Source organism: Mus caroli, unplaced genomic scaffold (genome assembly GCF_978045245.1).
Source record: "Mus caroli unplaced genomic scaffold, Mus_caroli_1 scaffold_13, whole genome shotgun sequence".
NCBI lineage: Eukaryota > Metazoa > Chordata > Mammalia > Rodentia > Muridae > Mus > Mus caroli.
This window is the reverse complement of record NW_028227268.1, coordinates 120,060,637-120,082,361: the sequence shown is the minus strand read 5'-3', so window position 1 is coordinate 120,082,361 and position 21,725 is coordinate 120,060,637. Positions and strand designations below refer to the sequence as shown.

Sequence of the window (21,725 nt, the reverse complement as noted above, 5' to 3'; positions counted from 1 at the left end):
GCCCCTGAGGTCAAACAAATAGCCCTTCCCAGCCCTAAAGGACTTTACCTGACTTGGGCAAAAGTAAAATTGGATCCAAAAGACTGCTATGCTCCTCAGGGCAAATGATTCTGCTCTGTGGAAGGTCCCATGGCATCCCAGTTCTACCATGAGAAAGTTCATAAGATGAGAGCTATCTCAGAACTAGGCAAAGCAGCAATCAGCAGGAACTGGTATTCTATCCCCCCCCCCCCCCCGTCCCCATCCCCATGGGCATGATCTGTGATTTAACTGCACTGCAGTAGTTCAAAGATGCCACCCCCAGGGACTCTACAACAGAAGCCCAAAGAATGTGCAACCAGAGGTGAGTGTGTGCCTGTAGGTGTGTAGATGCACACTCTGCACACAACAGAAAGCCACAGCTACTGGTAGGAAGGTATTTCTCATGGGCAAATTATCTGAATACTTTAGAGTATCACATTTCATCACTTACTCCCAATAAGCCTGTGAGGTCATATTCTTTTTTTTTTTTTTTTGGTTTTTCGAGACAGGGTTTCTCTGTGTAGTCGTGGCTGTCCTGGAACTCACTCTGTAGCCCAGGCTGGCCTCGAACTCAGAAATCCTCCTGCCTCTGCCTCCTGAGTGCTGGGATTAAAGGCGTGCGCCACCACGCCCGGCTGTGAGGTCATATTCTTATCTTCAGTTTTTAAAAAGATTTTATTTATTTATTATATGTAAGTACACTGTAGCTATCTTCAGATCTCATTACGGGTGGTTGTGAGCCACCATGTGGTTGCTGGGATTTTTTTTTTTTTTTTGGTTTTTCGAGACAGGGTTTCTCTGTGTAGCCTTGGCTGTCCTGGAACTCACTTTTGTAGACCAGGCTGGCCTCGAACTGAGCCATCTCACCAGCCCCTCTTATCTTCATTTTAAAAGGGCAGGGAAATCACCAAGGTCATATAATAACTTGAAAGGCTCTGCCTGAGAACTTGACCTCACTCTATAGCTTGTACCTTCATTCAATGCTTACATTTATTTTATTTTGTTTTGTTTTTGAGACAGAGTTTCTCTGTGTAGCCCTGGCTGTCTTGGAACTCACTCTATAGAGATCTCACTGCCTCTGCCTCACAAGTGCTGGCCCTAAAGGTGTGTACCAGCAGCAGCAGCAGCAGCAGCACTGACCTTATACTTTTTTCTTTTAAAGGCAGAGTACTGCTGTGTAGCTTAGGCTGACCTCAAACTCAGAATCTTCCACCTTAGTTTTCTGAGAGCTGGAATGACAGGTATGTCACTCCACCCATACATTTCTTTTCACGCCCTTACAAGCAAACATCTGATCAAAACTGCAAAGGGTTCAGGACTTCAGTCTAAAGACCAGCTCTTGGCATCCACAGTCTGAGTGACCCTGAACAGTCTTCTTCTCAGTATGAAGGGTTACAGATGTAACAGGCGGTCTTTCCTAGTTATCAGAAGTAATAAGAACGAGCCAGGTACAGTAGCTCATAACCCTGGACTACAGAGCAAGGTCTAGAATAGCCAGGGCTACACAGAGAAACCCTGTCTCGAAAAACCAAAAAAAAAAAAAAAAAAAAAAGAAAGAAGAAGTTTGGACTGAAGCTAAAAGGACAGAAAACATTATTGGTACCTCTCCAGCTTTTGGTGGCCAGCCTCTACCTTGAGCTTGGTGGGTGGAGGAGGGAGGTAGGCACATAAGGCTCAACTGCTTGATAGCGGGTTTGCATATAGAGCTGTGTGTGGGAGCCAGGAGCTGTGCCGCACAGTCTCTGTTAACATCCATCTTACTATCAGACATGGGTAACGCATGCCCACCCCACCTCTATAGGAGAGGCACGGCATTTGGAATGACTGTGGGCTAGAACTGTATGCAAAGGCAAGTTTCTGCCCTGGAAAGGAGCTGGTGCTCAGTGGGTACCTACTGCCCACTGCATGCTGAGGTCCCTAGTAACATCTCCAGTTCCTTATAACTGAGTCTCAGAAAGCAAAAACCATTGTTTAAAGCCTGTAATATTTTAAAAACACATCTATATTTGTTTGTTTGTTTAGTGTGTGTCTATGTGCAGGTGCACACTACATGGTGTGCATGGGCAGGCTAGAGGACAACTTCCAGGAGTTGGCTCTCTCATTCAACAGTGCTAAGATAGAACTCAGATGGCCAGGCACGATAGCAAGTGGCTTCTTGGCAGGGCGGTGGTGGCACACACCTTTATTCCCAACCTTGGGGAGCCAGACACAGTCAGATCTGTTGAGTTGGAGGCCAGCCTGGTCTACATAGCAAATTCCAGGACAGCCAGGGCTCCACAGAGAAATCCTGTCTCAAAAAGTGAACGAACCAAAGAAACAGAGCTGCTTCTCAACAATACTATGGAAGCAATAATAAAGTCAAGGAGGAGGGCCACAGGGTGGGGAGTCCTGTGGGGGAGAGATGACACTGCCAGCCCCCCTCGCTGCCACAGGCACCTTCCTAAGCAGTGATGTGGTCATGGGGAAAGGTACTCCTTCTGGCCTGCTTCCATGCTGTGAAGCAGGGGTGTTGGAGAAACTCTAGAATAGCTCCTCCCCTCGCCTGGCTCTTCCAGGGCACCTGACCCGTCTGCAGTTCCTGGGACTGGAATCTGGCATTGGGACTGTTCCTCCTTGCACATTCCTTCCCTGCCCCTAACGCCCCACCAAGATTAAAATTCTCTAGCCAGAAGCTTGCTTTCTGCATTTCTCAGAACGTGGAAGCAGTGCATGGACCACGGCCCAATGGGAAGGAAAGAGAGGCACCTACCGGAAGCAGGAGCCATGCCAGGCTTCATTGGCAGTCCTATAGAGCCTCTGACTCAGGGGAACATAGGTGCCACAGCCCCGACATCTCCAGGCTTCATCACCTGAAACAAAACCAAGGCGGTCAGAGTCCCTAAGTAGCAGGAAGCAAGGAACAGAATTTCAGTCATGTGGAATAACTGAAGCTCCCACTGAAGGGATTAGGCTCTGCCAGTGCTGTTTCCCCTCCACAAAACCTCAGGTAAACACTTGGCAAGCCTCACGCCAACATCTCTCTAGGTAAGACAACTCTTGCTTCAGAAGTAATCTCAATTAAAACACAAATCTGTCTGATGGAGCCGGTAGGATGGCTCAGCTGGTAAGGGCCACCAAGCCTGCGGTCCTGAGCTGGGTCCCTGGGACCCACATGGTGGAGGGAGAAGTCACTCCACCCTCTGCCACACATAGGCCACAGTGTGTGTAAGACATTAAACATTAGTCTTTTATACCAAACACTATAAAACTTTTATGACTAGGAATTCCAATCATTTTTATCTGCCCCACCTTGTAAAACCTTTATGCAAATGTTTTTTTTTTTTTTTTTTTGGTTTTTCGAGACAGGGTTTCTCTGTATAGCCCTGGCTGTCCTGGAACTCACTCTGTAGACCAGGCTGGCCTCGAACTCAGAAATCCGCCTGCCTCTGCCTCCTGAGTGCTGGGATTAAAAGCGTGCACCACCACCACCCAGCTATGCAAATGTTTTAATCCCTCAATCTGGTAAGACTCTGGTTTATACTGTGACCATGCTGTGTTCTTAGCACTTAAGTGACTTAAGTGGCCAGCTCCACTTTTGCCATCCATTGATGCAATTCATCTAAAACTCGCCAGCCCCCAGCCAATGGGGAAAAGGCGCTGTGACCACTTATGTTAGAATAAAAGTGAGCTGCTCATCCTTCCCATGTGGGGAGAGCACCTTTCTCGTCATGGCGGTCTCTCCTGAGATCCTGAAAACATTCTAAAAGTACGCACAATAAATAAGAATGTAATTTTATATAACTGACTGTTCTCCCCCAAACCTAAGTCTACTAACAATCTGCAAAGCCCATCACTTCCTTCAGACCTTTCAGCCTGTGCTCTTATCAGTAGATGTGAAAGGGTCTCCCTCCTTCCATCCCTCCTTCCCTGGTAGTACCCACACGCCACCCCCCCTACCCCCACCCCCGCCTGCTCCCTGCTCCCCCCAGTTTGGCTTACACTATGTCTTGAATTTCCCATAACCTGGTCCAGGAGCTCATTCATTCAATCAACCAACACAACCGGTCCTCTCCACACAAAGCCACAGGATGCAGGCTGATGGTTACATCATCTTTGATATTTAAAGAGCCAAACCACTGGAAAAGAAGCGCTCTCCCATAGTCTTAATTTTTTGTTTCAGAGACAGAACTGTCTTAATTTGGTGACAGAAGAGTAAGCCTTTAATGAATGTTTCTGTTTCCTGTGCTAAGAACTACTGCTGCTTTCACAGACCCAATGGGTTTCAGTCTCAAATCATCTTGCAGTCTTTAATGGATGGATGGGTTAATGCTGAGGGCTGTGTGCTCACGTGTGTGTGTGTGTGTGCGTATGGGACACTAGCCTCTCCTCTCCATGCTAATACTGTTCCTTCAAATAAGGGCAGAAACGTCTCCATAGAGAAGCAGAGCAAAGCCTTGGAAGCTGGAGAAGATTGGCAAAGGAGGAGGGTGTGGGTTAAGATTGGTACAGGCTAGTTTATGACCCTCTAACACAGAGGAAACCCAATCACAGCAGTGCTCTTGGTGTGGCTCAAATGCCAACTTCTTCAAGTAAAATAGGCAGCTGAAATCAAGCCGTGGTACCCGACTCTACAGACAGGGGCAAGGTTGGCACAAGACTGCGAATACTCTGTACGCAGCTCTGTTCTCTCTCGGTAACTCTACCCTGCCACAGGCACAGGGGCCATGAATAGACAAAGCACGGCTGGGGGACTTCAAGACTGCTCAGCACTATGGGGGCAGCCAGTGTAGGGGTTGTCGTCTTTGTACCCCAGAGCTGTCAGCACTTCAAGCTGGCTCCTCTCCACTGCTTCCTCAGGCTCGGGACATGTGAATGCCATCAGTCACTTTCCTTTCTTTTCTTGTGTTCCTGGGGTTGAATCCAAGTCCTTGTGCACAATAAGGAACCACTCTAGCCCTTCTCTTTTTAGACAGAATCTTACTCCGGCGTCCAATCATTCTGTACTACGAGCCTAGAACTTGCCCATCTACCTGCCTCTCCCTGATTCACCAGTAGCCAGGCTTAAGGGGCCTGCTGCCAGGCTAGCTTTCAACTGGTCTTCCTGAATCTGAAGGTCTCTCTCTTGCTTCTTTTTTAAATAATTTTTGTCTTGAGATAGGATCTCTATATGTAGCACTGGCTGGCCTGGAACTTGAAATGTAGACCAAGATGCCCTAAAGTTCACAGAGCTTCCTTCCTCCATCTGCCTCCTGAATACTGGGATTAAAGGAGTACACTAAAACACTTTTATTATTTATTATTATATGTTTGCATTTATGATGTATATGCATGTGTTTTTATGTGTCAGAATAGCAGTACTCAGTGCACATACACTGTCGTTCTTCAAAACTACAAAGTAAAAAGGTTTTACTTTACTCTTTAAACCTGGCCCAGGCCAGGTTAGACACATGGAGCAAGATGATGACTTAGAAAGACAGATAGACAGACAGAGAGAGTGAGAGCGAGAGAACACACACGTGTGTATTTATGTATGTATGTGTGTTCTGTGGTGTGGTGAGGATCACCCAGGGTTCCTTGAATGCTAGGGAAGGGTTCAGCTACACTCTTACTTAAGCAGCAGGACTTACATATACCATACTGATTGTGTGTGTGATGTGCGTGCACTTGCATGTGTGTGAATGGCAGAGGGATAAGATGCAGGTGCCACAGTGTGTCTATGAAAGTCAGAGGACAACTTTTGGGAGTAGTTCTGTCCTTCCACTGTGGATTCCAGGGATCTCAATGAGAGGATATGGGATGAGCCAGGGCCAAATCAATCTTCTCAGTTAACAACTGCTTCCCAACACCCATATCAGGCTCCTCACAACCCCCTGTAACTGCAGCTCCAGGGAATCTAACACCCTCCTCTGGCCTCCTTGCCCCAACTCCAAATAAGCCTACAAGAAATGTCCACCTCCACTTCCATCTAACATATCTCATTATCTTAAAGCTATATCTTGCTTTTGAAACAAGAATTTGGTATTTTTGAAATAAGGACTCATACAGCATAGGCTAGCCTCTAACATACCATGTAACTGAGGGTGACCTTGAACTCCTGATCCTCCTACCCCCCACAGACCACATCACCCTTCTTGTGTTTGCTTTATAACCCACTGACTGAGCAACTCAGCACCTTGGCTCTGATACAATGTTGTCTGGCTGTTCCCAGACCTCAGAGCGCCAGCCCCTCCCCTTTACTGCATGCCTCATGAGTCCACCTATTTTCTCCATGTGAACACTTAGGTTAGCAGCTGCTCAGCATTCAAGCTCGACTCCCAGCACCCTCCTTTCTCAGACACAGGCTCCGATCTGTATCCATGTCCTTCCCTAGCTCTACCCTTTGTCCAGTCTACAGTCCGGTTGCTGCTGGCTCACCCATACTCCAGGCTAACTCTATTCCAGGTCAGACTTCCTAGTGTATGTAGGATAAAAGCCAGGCTCCCTGACATGGCCTTGCCTCTGGATCCCTGTCCTGCTTCTTTGAAGACACATTTTTTTGGTTTATTGCCCAGCTCTGACCCTGGCACCAAAGCCTTTCTGTTGTCATTTAAATCAACAGAGTCTCCTAACAACACCAGCAGCCATGCCAGTTCTCCCCATCTCAGCTGCATCTGCAGGGAAAGGTCCTCGCCACACTGCACTTAGCCCCCCTTCCCGGCTGCTTCACACTCCACTGAAATCTGCCTCCCACTGTCTTTTCTCTGAAACTGCCTCAACCAAGTGACTGTGGATTGTTAAATTCAATAGATACCTTTCAGGCCATTATTTGAACACTTATTTATTCCATGCCAGCTACGCCTCCAGCCCTCCAACAGCACGATTGTGTTTATAACTGGGGCAGTGGCATGGAGGCGGAGTGAATTCAGAACTGGGAAACAGGAGAAGGGCAAAAGAGGATTCCCTGAAGAAGCAACTTCCAAGCTGAGCTCTGAGGAAACATGTCTATGAACACAGGGCAGGAATTCAGGGTGTCTCATCTCTCCTCATAAAGAGAACCTTTTTTCCTTGGGGATTGTGGGGAAGAGAAAGAAAGGGACATTAGAGACAGGAGACACAAAAATCCACACATGATTAAATTATAGTCATGTTGAGTACTGTTGACTTTAAAGGCCTGGAGAATCAAGCAAGCCTAGGTCTTGGATGAAACAGTCCTTCACTAAGCATGTATGTAAAGAGTGAAGGGGCGTGGGGGTATAGTTCAGCTGACAGAATGCTTGCCAAGTACCTCAAAGTCCCCCACATAACACTGGACACACGTGCCTCTCGTGCATGCGCGCACACACACACACACACACACACACACACACGCTCTTGGAATGTTATGGCCTGTAACCTTGACTGGAGCCAACAGGGTCAGAAGTTCAAGTCATTCTTAACTACACAGGGACTTGGGACCCAACTTGGAATACTGAGTTCAAGTCCCTCCAAAACCGAGGAGGCTTTCACCAGGTGACCCCAAAGAACCTGGAGGCCCCACTGCCCTTTACAAGAAGACTGCTAGTGATGAAACACTCTGAATTCCTGCCCGATGCTCACAGCCTGCCATCTCACTGTTTACACCTTAAGCACACTTTTTCCATCTTTTCACTTAATCAAATGTCTTTCTTGATGCCCCCAAAGGCATGGCTGGTTTCACTTTGTCTATACTCCCCTGGTACAATGTGTTAATTCTCCATCTGCAGTCCTGAGGCTTTGAGACCCTCACTCCCAGCTCTACACAGCTGCATCCTGATCCTCTTCCTTCTTGAGCCCAGCATAGGTCTGGCACAGACAATATTTTGGCCACAAATCCAGCTGGAAGGTTGATGTAATAGGCACCTACAAAGTTTCCAAGTGGAACTTCAAAGGTCAGCAGGGCGACTGTACTAGAACAGTCCTCTGGCTCCCAGGACAGCCGCCTACTGAGAAGTCTCCTGTGCATGAACCTGACCTCTGTTTCTCTGTTACAGACTCACTGGTGATGGGGATGGTTCAGCAGATAAAAACCAGGAGTATTCTGGTGAACCAGGAAGCATGTGCGTCTCAGCCACAGAAACAAGAGACCCTGCCTCAGAACAACACTCTGATCCCCACTCTGCACTGAGGCACTCAGAGCTCGCTCACACACACACACACACCCACATATATAACACTTTCCCATTAGATAGTATTTGAACAAACACACCCAGAATGCCTGCTATCTCCCTTCCTCTGTCGCTTCCTTCCGTGGTCCTCTCTGCACACAACTCTCTTGGCCTTCTTTGCTCCCTTAAAATCCTACAAACCAACAATCCTGATTCTCCTGAAACCTTTAATTCAGGAAATGTAAGAGAAATGTATGCGTGTGAAATCTGGGAGAGTTTCGTGAAGCCCAATGGAAGAGCAATCTCCAGGCTAGTCTGCTCTTCCACTCTGAGGCTGGTCACCCTCTCTACAGTGTTTATTGCTCACAGCTGTCACAGCTCAGCAGCAGTTACTGGTCAGAGTCTAGAAAGGAGCCTGGCTAAGTAAACATCTACAGGTGCTTCAAACAATGGGCCTTATTAGGGTGCAATAAATAGAACCACACCTTCAGCTTTTACTGGATTCATTGCCCTCCTTTAAAATGTTATTTGGACTATACAGGAAGTCCTTTGTGTTTTGCATTTTCTTTGTTATGTGTATTGATATTCTGCCTTCATATATGTATGTGCACCACATGTGTGAATTGCCCATGGAGGCCAGAAGAGTCAGGTCCCCTAGAACTGGAGTTACAGACTAATGAGAGGCACTATGTAACTGCACTTGGGTCCTCCAGAAGTGCTCTAGCTGAGCTCTATCTCCAGCCCCCTTTAAGACAGGAGCTAGGGGCTGGAGAGATGGTTCAGTGGTTAGAGCAGTGGCTGCTTTTCCAGAGGACCAGGGTTCGATTCCTAGCACATACATGATGGTACTGGGACATGCACATGTGAGTCCTAGATCTCCCTATGGAGACCCGGTTGACCTTGAAATAAATCTACCTGCCTCTTGCTTCAAAAAAGAAACAAAACCCCTATCTCAAAGAACAAACAAAAGGAGGGCTGCTGCTGAGAACGGGCGTGGCTTATTACAGGGTTCTCACCTTCAGGACTCTTTCAATCTTGCTATAAAATATTTATTTTTGCCACCTTGTTTTGTTTGTTGTTTTTCTTTTTCTTTCTTTCTTTCTTTCTTTTTTTTGTTTGTTTTTCTTTTTTTTTTTTTTTTTTGTTTTTCGAGACAGGGTTTCTCTGTGTAGCCCTGGCTGTCCTGGAACTCACTCTGTGGACCAGGCTGGCCTTGAACTCAGAAATCCACCTGCCTCTGGCTCCCAAGTGCTGGGATTAAAGGTGCACCACCACAGCCTGGTTGTTTGTTGTTTTTCAAGAGAGGGTTTCTCTGTGTAGCCCTGGCTGTCCTGGAACTCACTCTGTAGGCCAGGCTGGCCTTGAACATGAACATTCGCCTGCCTTTGTCTCCTGAGTGTTGGGATCAAAGGTGTGCACCACCACAGCCCAGCTTCTATTTTTGCTTTTTTTTTTTTTAATTTTACATATGTGAGTGCACTATCGCTGTCACTGTCTTCACACACACCAGAAGAGGGCACTGGACCCCATTACAGATGGTTATGAGCCACCATGTGGTTGCTGGGAATTGAACTCAGGACCTCTGGAAGAGCAGTCAGTGCTCTTAACCACTGAGTCATCTCTCCAGCCCCCATATTTTTACTTTTTAAGAGGTTTCTCTTTCCCGACTTCATTGGTAATGTGACTCAAACAATCTGACTCCAGTAGAGCAGGGACTGCAACAACAGGAAGCCTGAGGCTGGAGGGACTTTGTGTCCTTACTTAGACATTAGGTCTTGCTACATTGTCTAGACTAGCATAGAACTCAGGATACCCTGCTTCAGCCTCTCAAACAGCTGGGAATACAGGCATGCGCCATGCCAAGGCTTAGAGAAACTTTAAAATAATCTAAGCTCATCATTTAATTTGTCTAAAAGACACATGGACTTGAGAGAAAAAAGGCAGTTAGTTGCCTAGCCATCACAAAACTCCCAAAAGCTGATCCCACAGGAACCTGAACCCCAAACCACCAGTTGCATTTTTATGATCCTACACAGCTTCTGACAATCTAAGACTTCCTTGGACCAAAGCAGGTCAGTGGAAGGCTCGGTAGGGTGGAGCGCCCTGGTCCCCAAGTCACTGCTTGAGACCTTGGCTCAAATTTGGTCTAAGCTGGTCTCTTTAGACTGGAACTCAGGCTTCAGAACAGTGAGAAATTCACAAGCAACGGGACCTTGGGAGCCCCTGATGCCTGAACTCACACGCATAAAACCCAGCCCAGCCTTTTTTTTTTTTTTAAAGATGTATTTATTTATTATATGTAAGTACACTGTAGCTGTCTTCAGACACTCCAGAAGAGGGCGCCAGATCTTGTTATTGATGATTGTGAGCCACCATGTGGTTGCTGGGATCTGAACTCTGGACCTTCAGAAGAGCAGTCGGGTGCTCTTACCCACTGAGCCATCTCACCAGCCCGAGCCCAGCCTTTTGATGATGATGATGATGAAGGAGAAGGAGGAGAAGAAGGAGGAGAAGGAGGAGGAGGAGGAGGAGGAAGAGGAGGAGGAGGAAGAGAAGAAGAAGAAGAAGAAGAAGAAGAAGAAGAAGAAGAAGAAGAAGAAAGGGGGGAGGGTGGGGGAAGATCAAAAGGAAAAAAAACCCTTTGAATTGGCTCATGTTCCACCTGACAGGGAGAACCAGAAACAAAGTGCAGCCAACTCAAGGTAGCTTGAAACAAGTATGGTAACTGCTGGACTCTTTTGGGAATGGAAAGATCAGGCGTACAAATCCCACTTGTTTGACAAAAAGCAGAAAGCTGAAGGGCAGGGCAGCAGCTGTGGGGGACAACCAAAGGCAAAAGAAAACATAGTACTGAAGTAATGACTGTAATGACCAACTTCTTCTGATACTCTTCCTGCACCCCAAACCTCCTCGTCCTCAGAGTATCACCAAAGGGGGTGCTCAGTATACAAGGTGAGATGAGTTTTAAAGCAGCCTCTGTGTTTTTCTAGACCTTTCTCTACAACCAAGATTCTGATGACTCCTTCTAGCCAAAGCTGGCTTCTCGCCTCCAGGCTAGGTTTCATTCTTGCTGTGGTCCCTTTCTTTCTCTTTTTGAGAGAAAGTCTATTTGAGAGGGTTAGGGATAAGAACCGAGGGCTGGAGAGGCAGCTCAGTGGTTCAAAGAAACTGCAGCTCTTCCAGAGGACTTGGGTTTGGGTCCCAGTGGGCCCCAGGTGGCTCACCTGCCTATAACTGCACTTCTCAGAGATCCAACATCTTGTCTCCACAGGCACCCGTATGCATATCACATAGACATACACATATATACACATGAACTTTTTAAAAGATTTATCTTATGTATATGAGTGTTTTGCCTGCATGCACTTATGTCCATGAAGGTCAGAAGAATGTTGGGGGCTGGTCTTGTGTACTGTATATTAAGATGCTGATTTTTGTGCCCAGACATCCTATCTGGTTAAGGATGGCATGCCGAGCATCTCCGGTCTCAATGCTATGTAAAAACTGTTTTCCATCATCTTGGATTGGTTAATAAAGAGCTGACATTTGACTGGGCAGGAGAGGACAGTGGAGGTGGGACACAGGGTCCCAGGTAGAGAGAGGAGAGGGACCACAGGATGCAGATGGCACGTAATGGGGCATTTATCTGGGTATTAACAGCTTAGAGGGTTACAATAGTTCAGAACCTGCCCAGCAAGTGCCAGCAGCTTATTAATAAAAATACTACCTCACTGTGTCTTTTATTCAGGAGCTATTATGGGCTAAAGTGGGTGTTAAAATGCCTTGCAGATATCTGGAAGCAAAAGGGGCCATCGACCCCCCACAAATACCCCAACAGAAGAGGGCACTGGATCCCCCTGCACTGTAGTTACTGATGAATGCATATCATTACATAGGTGTTGGGAATTGAACCTGGGTCCTCTGGAAGAGCAACAGGTATTCCTAATCACTGAGCCATCTCTCCAAACCTATTTGAATTAAAAGAAAAAAAAGGCCAGCAAGATGGGTAAGCTAGAAAAGGTGCTTGCCGTTAAGCCTGTCCACCTGAGTTTGAGCCCTGCAATCTACATGGTAAAAGGCAGAACTGACTTCCACAAGCTGTCCTCTGACCTCTATGTACTCCACACCAGCATCATGGTACACGAGTCATCACCACCACCCCCATCAAAAACATTTGAAATTAATGTATTTTAAATAGGGCTGGAGAGATGGCTTGGCAGTTAAAATTACTGGGTTTGATTCCCAGCATTCTGGTGGCTCACAACTTCCTATAACTCTAGGTTCCAAGGGATCTGATGCCCCTTTCTGGCTGCTGCAAGTGGCGCTCACACGCGCGCACACACACACACACACACACACACACACCACACAAATTCAAACTAAATAAAAAGCTGGATTTTAAAACCTGGCTCTATTACTGCCCCTATGTCCTTGAATGAATTCTTTTCCCTCTCTGAGTCTGTCTCCTAGCCTTTATTTATTTGTTTGTTTGTTTTTGTTTGAGACACGGTTATGTGGCCAGGGTTGGTCCTCCTGTCCACAGCTCCCAGATGCTAGGGTTAGAGATGAACACCAGGGTATTAAGTTCTCTCTTCATTTAAAAACAAACAAAACCTGTGTTTTTAACTTTCTATGTAGGAGTATTTGCCTAAATGTATTTAAACATGCCACGTGTGTGCCCGGTGTCCGCAGAAGCCAAAAGTGGGTGTTGGATACCTTGGAACTGGAGTTACAAATGGTTTTGAGCTGACACGTGGGTGCTTTGAACAGAGAGCCCTTGGCCTCTCCTACAGGAGCAAGTGCTCTTAACCACTGGGCCAGCCCTCCAGTCTGCTTTGCTCATTTTTGTTTTGGTTTTTCAAGACAGTCTCACTATGCAGCCCTGGCTATCCTGGAACTCACTATGTAGACCAGGTTGGCCACAAATTCAGCCTGCCTCTGTCTCCCAGCATTGAAAGTGTGTGTGTTCCTTCCACACAGCCCCGCCCCTTTGCTCATTTTTAAAGAGGCTAAAGTTACACTTTACAGGATTAAGCAGATTAAAACAAGTAATGGCTGTGAAGACCTCCTGGGTACCTGGCCCTAAGCTGGACCTGCTTGTGTTACTTCCTACAAGCACATCTAAGGAGGTTAGCTGGGGGAAACGCTGAGCTGAGTAGACTTGCTTTCAAAACCCAAAGAAAATGGTTTCAAAACAAATCCTGCAAACTTGGTCTAGGTGCCCAAGTGCGAGCGACAGCCCAGGCTGAAAGACAAGGAGATGTAGAATATAAGTCAGAGACAAGTCAGGTTCTGGGGACAGGGAGAGCTACACACAGTAACGGGCTACAAGGTAGACAGATGAGCAAGCAGGACAGAAGGTTCCTGTGGCTGTAGGGCTTCTACTTCATTCCCCGTGAGTTGTTGGTTCCTTATCTGGGGAGGCCTGCAACAGATCTGCTAGAGAACCGTAGCTACTCAACTCTAGGCTTCTCATTCAGCTGCTCCACCCACCGTCAGTGATAGAAATTACTGTGAGTCCTCACTAGGTGTCACACAGTGTCCTAAGCACTACTCAAGTGTGACCTGACCAACTACAAGGAGGTCAGGCCAGCACTGCCGGACTCCAAAACTTCTTTCTTTTTTCTCTGTGTAGCCCTGGCTGTCCTAGAACTCACTCTGTAGAAAAGGCTGGCCTCAAACTCAGAGAGATCCACCTGCCTCTGCTTCTAGAGTGCTGAAATTAAAGGTTCGTGCCACTACGCCTGGCTCTTTTTTTTTTTCCTGGTCCAGTGGTTTAGAGGAGTAAAGACTTCCTCCAATAGACTCCCAGGGTGAAGTTCTAGAGAAGCAGGTGATGTTCTCATGTTCTAACCCGTAGCAGATGTAAATTGATATGACACATTGACAGTCCCTATTCTTCCGTTACACCTCACGAACACCAGCCTTCTCCCAGGTCTCACTGACCCAGAGCCAGCCCCGGCATGAGAATCATCAGAGTATGCAGAAAGCCCACCAGGAATGTAGAGGGCTAAATACTCTAAGCATAATGGGTTTTAGTGGACTTTAGATGTCTTGGTTGTCTTAGATCCTATCTCTGGTGCCTTCACCTGACACCCAAGGCCACCCAAGTCACTCTGCCCTGCCTCTGTCATAAAACACCTCCTAGTCAGCTCTGCCTTTCCATGGCTACTAACATCTCATGTCAGGGCCCACTGTACCTTCCTGCTGACTGGGTATCCTGTGCCCATATACCATCTGTGATTCTAAACCTAGAGTGTCTGCTGTGGGCTGAAAAACTGCATGAAACACTCCACAGCAGCGGTTCTCAACCTGTGGGTCAGAGTCGCATACTGGATTTTTACATTACAATTCACAACAGGAGAAAAACTGCAGTTATGAAGTAGCAATGACATAATTTGATGGCTGGGGGTCACCACAGCATGAGGAATTGTAATAAAGGATCGTGGTATTAGGAAGGGCGAGAACCACTGCTCTTCTACTGTTTACCAACCCCAACCCTCTGCTTCATGGTCTCCCCACCACCCACTCCTTGCTCTACCACACCGTACTATTGTGCTCCTGCTGGAGACTGAGGCCCGCGCACTGTGCATCCTACCCTACAGCTGGATGCTTCTCTGTTGATGTGCTCATTTCGCTCACAGTAAAAAATCTAAAAATAAGACTATCTACAATGTCTCAAAACTTACCTTCTGCAGTAAGTACTCTCTGAGGCTAAAAGAGCAGCTCAGTGGGAACACGGTGCTTAGCATTGTGATCAGTTCCCAACTCTGTCTCCCTCCCTCCCTTCCCCTTGACCAAGATGGGTAGCCACTCAGTTTCAACTTTCAACTGTCCTGAGTACATCTGCTAAACACTCACTGTTCCTGGCCCCTTATCAAACTTTGTCCTCAAAGCATCTGTCCCGATGGTGTTCACATTTACTCTCTCTGCCCATCCAAATGCACTCCAGGGAGGAAGGAGTCTATCCTATTTTTTTTTTTTTTTTGTCTCCTGCTTTATTACTCAAGGCTACACATATGAATACAGCCTGATATTCTGTTGTCACACATAGGCATTGCAAAACTTATCTTGATTTTCGTCATTTTGTTTTGTTTTTCCAGATGGGATTTCTTGTGTAGCCCTGGCTGGAGATCTCGATCTCGATTTCTCTCTCTGTCTCTCTCCTCCCCCCACCCCCCTCTGTAGAGATCCATTTGCCTCTGCCTTCCAAGTGCTGAGATTAAAGGTATACACCATCACACGGGGCTTCATCTGTTTCTTAATTATTGTAATTAGACAGCAAGTTTCCCAAAAGCACAAACCCTGGGTTATTCATGCCCATGGCTACTTTAGTGTGCATACACAGGTTCATGTGTTAGGGTGCAGGTGGGGTCAACCGTGGGGGTCATGACTCTGGAACCATTCATTTTGGTTTGATTTACACTTACTTGTTTGTCTATTTATTTATTAGGGAGAAGGATGTGCCAGAGAACTTAGCAGAAGTTAGCTTGGGTTATGGTGGTCAGACTCTAGTCTTCAGGCTCAGCAACCATCTCAGCAGTCCTGCATTCTGGGGCTAACCAGCTCAGCTAGGCTGGCTAGCCAGCAAGCCTAGAGATCCACCTCCCCAGCATGAGGCTTACAAGCGTGAGCCACTATATCTGTTTTTTTATATGGAGATGAAGCCCAGGTCCTGATGCCCCCAGCACTTTGCCAACTGAGCCATCCCCTCAGCCACTCCACAGGTATTTTCTAAGGGTTTGTATGTTCTAGCCCCAGACACCTCCAACCCCCAGCCTCCACACATGCCTCCAAACTCCTGTCTCCTACATTAGTCCTGGTTCTGACCCTGGACAAGCCTGTTTTCCTCCTGGAACCTCAGTTTCCTCAAATGTAAAACAAGGAGACTACACATAATCTCAAATGTCTTTCCTGGCTATGGTGTCTCTTAAAATTTGTAAGAGGTAAAACTTGGCCCAGCCCAGCTCCAGAGACATCACAGGCACATGGTAAATATTTGATTTCCTTGTTGTTGATTCTCCTGTTACACAGGAATCCGAGGTGTCTGAGAACCATGTCTGAACAGAACAAGTAAATTCCAAATCCCACTTCCTTCTCTGACTCGCCAAGCGACCTTATTCTGTTGTTTGTGACCCAAGAAGGACAAGGCACTAAAGGGAGGCTGGAAAATATGAAGTCTGAGCCCCATGGATTCAGTCCTAAACCTGTAAAGCCTGTAAACAAGTTACTTCAGGTCCTAAGTCTCCTCAACCAAAAAGAAAAAAAAAAAAAAAAAAAAAAAGAGTCACACTTCTAGGGCTGAGGATATAGCTCAGTAGTTGAGTAATGTCAGGTATGTGCAAGGCCTCAGGTTCCATCCTTGCCTATCAAAAAACAAACAAAACCCCCGACATGTTAGCCAGGTGCAGAACACGTGTCTATACAGGAGATCGAGGAAGTGCTTGAACCCAGGAGTACAGGACCAGTCTAAGCAACTGACAATGGGGTGCTGTCCTAATAAATAATGATAATAACAACAACAACAATAAGAAGAATAGCATTAGTTGCTATTATTGCTCTCGTGGAGAACCAGATTCACCCAGCACCCAGATGGTGGCTCATACCCATCAGTAACTCCAGATCAAGAGGACCTTCTGGCCTCTGCACTCACCAGGCATGCATGTGGTACAATGCACGTGGTGCATGTGTGGACATGCAGACACACATATAAGAAGGTTCTGTAATCTAAAAAAATGAGTTAAAATTAAAGTTTAAAAGGTTCTGAGGATGTCGCTCAGTGGTAGAGTGCCCATCTAGCTGGCGTGAGGTCCTGGACTGATCCTTAGTACCACATACACACAAATCAAAAATGACTAAACTCATGCACAAAGTCCTGATAATCAAGGTTCAAAGCTGAGAACCAATAGTGCTTAGAAAAAGTCACCATGCTGGGTGCAGGGATGCAGGGCTTCGATCCCATCACTCCGGAGGCAGAGGCTGGCAGATCCAGGACAGCCAGGGCCACACAGAGAAACCCTGTCTCAAAATTACATAAATAAATAAATAAATGAAAATTCACTGGAAATCGGTTGAACTGAAGAACTCTAAAAGCCACATGTTTAATTTTTAAAAGCAGACTTTATTTATGTATGTGTGTGTGCATGGGCACCAGGACTGCAGGGACCTATAGAGGGCTGAAGAAGCCTCTGGAGATGGAGGAATAGGACATTGAGTTGGGTGTCGGGAACCAGAAGGGACCTCTGCAAGAACAGCACACCCTTAACCTCTGAGTCACCTCTCCAGCCTCATTGAAAAGAAAAAGAAAGCCCGTATCTCTCATGTAACCCAGGCTGGCCTCAAGTTCCCTACATATCAGAGGAATGACTTTGAATTCTGACTCTCCCTCGACCTGGGATTGCAGGCATGCAGCAGGTATAGGCAGTGCTGGGGATGAGACCCCTTGCTTTGTGCAAGCCTTCTACCAAGTGAACCACATCCCATCCCCCAACTCAATTTTTAAAAATTATTTATTTAGAGACAGGGTCTTATTTTGTCGTCCAGGTTGACCTAGTTAGCACTCCACACGCAGACCAAGCAATTCTCCTGGCTCTGTCTAGTCTGGGATTACAGGTGTGCAATCACCACTATCAGCCAGGAAAAAAATTAAGGGAAGAGACAGACGCATTTCCGCTCCGTGCTTTCTTTCTCCAGAGCATATTATCACCAATAAGGTCAGAAATTCCATGTTCCCGTAGTGAGGAAGTGACCCACTGGCGGCCCGGTCCTTGAATTCAGGATGGAGGAAGTGACTGTCCACCGGCCCAAAGCCAGGAAGTGGAGGCACATATTCAGTCCCTCCCCCACCCCTAAAATTCTCCCTTGGCCTTTCTAGAAAGCTTTTGGAGGTCGACCCTGGTAGACCCAGAAACTGAGCCACCCACACGGTGGCTGGGAATCAGGCGGCAGAAAGTTCATGATACCGCGGGGCAGGAAGCTGCAAGACGATACGTGAAGGGATTTACAGGCCCAGCTAAGCCAATTCTGAAATTTCCTTCACTCAACTCTTCCCCTCAAGGTGCAAAGCTATTAATCTGCTGGCATAAGAGACTACGCGAGGACTCAACTAGTCTCTAGGAAGACTTGAAGCTGTTCTCCACAGGAGGCAGAGGTCTTTGAGCCTCAGGAAGAACGGTCGGATGTCTTCTCATCCACATCATAAACTCCACACTCATACTCTATTTCTAGGAACCACTCCCCCAATCCCAGAGGCCAAAGACACCTTCGAGAACTTTGGGTCTACAGAAAACCTAGAACCCAGGATAACTCGGAATCTCAAGTCCTGAACTCTGGAAGACCCCGTACTTCCCATATTTCAGAATCTCTGACACTCAGGTGCCTTGGCTTCCTTAACCAGGAGACTTGCCCGGTCTGCAGATCAGAGGATACACCTCGCGGGAAGTCGCCCCATGCGCCGGCCCCAAGGAGCCCCCAGTCTTAGAACGACGGCGCTCGGACTTCCAGAGTTCCAAGACCTCCAAGTTCCGAGGAACCATTGTGTTCGATCCTCCCCACCCTGCCAGGCTCTCGCTGAGGATTCCGGACCCAAGAGAAACCAGACAGCCAGAGACCCGCGAGCGGCGGGCAGGACGGAATGGGCCCTTCTTACCCGCTAGGGCCGCCATGGTCCAGGGTGCCGACAACACAGGAAGGACCACCCGGCAGCAGCGCCTCGGGTCCGCGCCCGCCTGCGGTCTAGAGAAGAGGCTGTCTCTACCTCTGCAGCCGGAAGGATGCACCGCCTACGGCGCCCTGGGAGGACCAAACCGCACCTGGCACGGGGACCCGCCCCGGAGCCCCTCCCACTTAGGTTAACGCCCCGCCCTGCCCCGTCCTGCCTCCCGCGCGAACTCTGCCGCGTCTCTGGCGCCTGCTGGCGACTGGCGACCTCTAGAGGCGTTCGGATTGACCAGGGTGATTCAGTATAGTCTGGAGGTCGCAACACAGGGGACCCTCAGCGCTCAGGTTAGTCCAGTTGCCCTTCTACACTACTTGAAAATGGCTCTGCTCTTCAGGTGCAGAGCGTGAGTAGGTATCACAGGTCTTTTGACTCCCAGTTTGTAATCAGCAATGTGAACACGAAGAAGCTAAGAGAAACCACTTTTGCGTGTCAAAGGCAATATGGAAATGAGGCTCCCTAGAGCAGATTATGGAGGCCAAATACCTGGGTTCCTGGAATTTTGGGTCCAGGACCCCCACTCCTTATATAAAATCCCTGGTTGTTCAAGTCTCATAGAAAATGGTGTAAACTTTGTCTATAATCCACGCACAATCTTCATATGCTTTATTTTTTCTTTTGTTTTGCCACAGGGTCTTGAAATACAGCTAGACTGAAATTGAACTTGCCAGCCTCTTGCCTTAGCTTCTTGAGTGCTGAGATATTCTTGTTTTAAATCATCTCTAGATTGTTTATAAAAAAAAAAAAACCCAAAATCTAGATGTTCTAACATAGTTATCTTATTCTGTGACTAAGATCAAGAAAGAACCGGACAGTGGTGGTGCACACCTTTAATCCCAGCACTTGGGAGGCAAAGGCAGGTGGATCTCTGAGTTCGAGGCCAGCCTGGTCTACAGAGTGAGTTCCAGGACAGCCGGGGCTACACAGAGAAACCCTGTCTCGAAAAAACCCTGTCTCAAAAGAAAAGAAAGAAAGAAAGAAAGAAAGAAAGAAAGAAAGAAAGAAAGAAAGGAAGAAAAAGACGTATCACTCTCAGCTCCTTCTCCACCGCCGTGTCTACCTGTATTCTGCCATGCTTCTGGCCAGGATGATAGTGGACTAAACTTCTGAACCTGTGAGCCAGCCCCAAATAAATGTTGTCCTTTGTAAGAGTTCTGTGGTCATAGTGTCTCTTCCCAGCATTAGAACCCTAACTATGACACTCGGTTTTAGACAATTGTTACTTCCCTCCATCAGATTTATGTACGTGGGAAAAGTGTCCAGAGGATCAGGAAATGGGTAGGAATGGAGCCCAAGGAAACTAATCCTGCCTTCAACTCTCCCATCAGCTGCCTCTGGCTCTACTACTTAGGTAAATAAAACAGCACAATTCTGTCTTCCTGCATGGCCTTTTGTTAACAAAAGTGGCTGCTAGTTAGATGTTTCTTCTGTGGCGCCTCCATATGACCTAGGGTGCACAAGTGCTAGGGAGGGGGCTGTACCTGGCTTCCTTCCTGGGAACCCACTTGAGCTGCTGGTTTCCCTCTGAGGAAATATCTGATGGGTAGGGAACACTAGATTGTATACTGAATTAAAGGAAAGAATTCTTGGGACTCTTCTGACAAGCTACTTAATGATTAGCAGAGAGAGGCCCTGCTGTATTTTCCCGGGCACAGATGAATGAGGACCGGCGGCTTGCTTGCTTCTTTGTCCCTTCTTCCACAACTGAGCACCACATCTGTCCTCCTCCCACTTTTTGCTGACTGCCTTTTCATCCCACCCCGTCTCTCTTATAATCACTGTTTAAAGGGCAGTATGTGTAATTTGTTTCTGTTTTTTTTTTTTTTTTTTTTTTTTTTTTTTTAGATTTATTTATTGATTATATGTAAGTACACTGTAGCTGTCTTCAGACACTCCAGAAGAGGGAGCCAGATCTCGTTACGGATGGTTGTGAGCCACCATGTGGTTGCTGGGATTTGAACTCTGGACCTTTGGAAGAGCAGTCGGGTGCCCTTACCCACTGAGCCATCTCACCAGCCCTGTTTCTGTTTTTTAAGATTTATTTATTTATGTAATGTATATGAGAACACTATTGCTGCCTTCAGACACACCAAAAGAGGGCACCAGATCCCATTACAGATGGTTGTGAGCTACCATGTGGTTGCTGGGAATTGAACTCTCAGGACCCCTAGAAGAGCAGCCAGTGCTCTTAACCACTGGGCCATTTCTCCAGTACCATGTAGGTTTTTATTTGTTTGTTTGTTTGTTTTGTTTTTTAAATTAAAATTTTGGAGGGACAGTATGAAGCCTTGGCTGGTTTAGAATTATGTAGATCAAGCTGACCTCCTAAGTGCTAAGTTGAAAAGTGTGTATCACCATGCCTAGTTCAAAGAAAACTATTAAATTATGCCATTGTGAACTGAACTGTCTTCCCTAGACTCTTGTGATGAAGTCCTATTCCCCAAAGTATCCCTGCAGTTGAGGGCTTTACAAGGTAACTAGGGTTATATGAGGTCATGGCGAGGCTGTTGTAATGGGGCAAATGTGTTCTAGGAAGAGGCACCAGACAGGTCTTCTTGTTTCTTCTGCCTCCTGAAGACACAACAAGAAGACAGCTATATGTCAGGCAGCCATCGAGCCAGCCATCAGCAGAAATCAGCCATAGTGGTAGACTGGTCTTCGTGTTACGGCATCCAGAACTGTAAAGAATAAATGGTTCCTACTCAGGCAAAACAAAACAAAACAAAAAATAATATAAAGGAAGGAAACAGTTCTCTGAGGAATGATAACACTCAGAGGCAGCACTCCAAAGTGCACCCAGAATCTCTCCCACACTGTAAGAGTAACGAGCAAGGCTTAGAGAGGAAGAAGGGGCTGGGCAAGGTCTGCTAGGTTTCTAGAAAGCACCCACCTCACTAGTTTATTTA

At 47.0% G+C, this 21,725-nt stretch overlaps 1 protein-coding gene across 2 annotated transcripts in view; it reads right to left on the bottom strand.

Annotated features, from left to right (window-relative positions):
* Positions 1 to 18,873, bottom strand: part of Limk2 (LIM domain kinase 2) — a 65,915-nt gene extending 47,042 nt beyond the window's left edge. Inside the window, exons 1-2 of one of the 2 annotated variants that reach the window (XM_021176297.3) lie at positions 18,751 to 18,873; positions 2,771 to 2,870 (exon numbers count right to left, since the gene is read on the bottom strand). In XM_021176297.3, coding sequence (XP_021031956.1) covers positions 2,771 to 2,870; positions 18,751 to 18,766 — 116 coding nt within the window. In that variant the 5' untranslated portion in view covers positions 18,767 to 18,873. The remainder of the gene's footprint in view (positions 1 to 2,770; positions 2,871 to 18,750) is intronic. The other variant, XM_085829163.1, reaches the window with a different exon arrangement.
* Between the last annotated feature and the right edge of the window lie 2,852 nt (positions 18,874 to 21,725).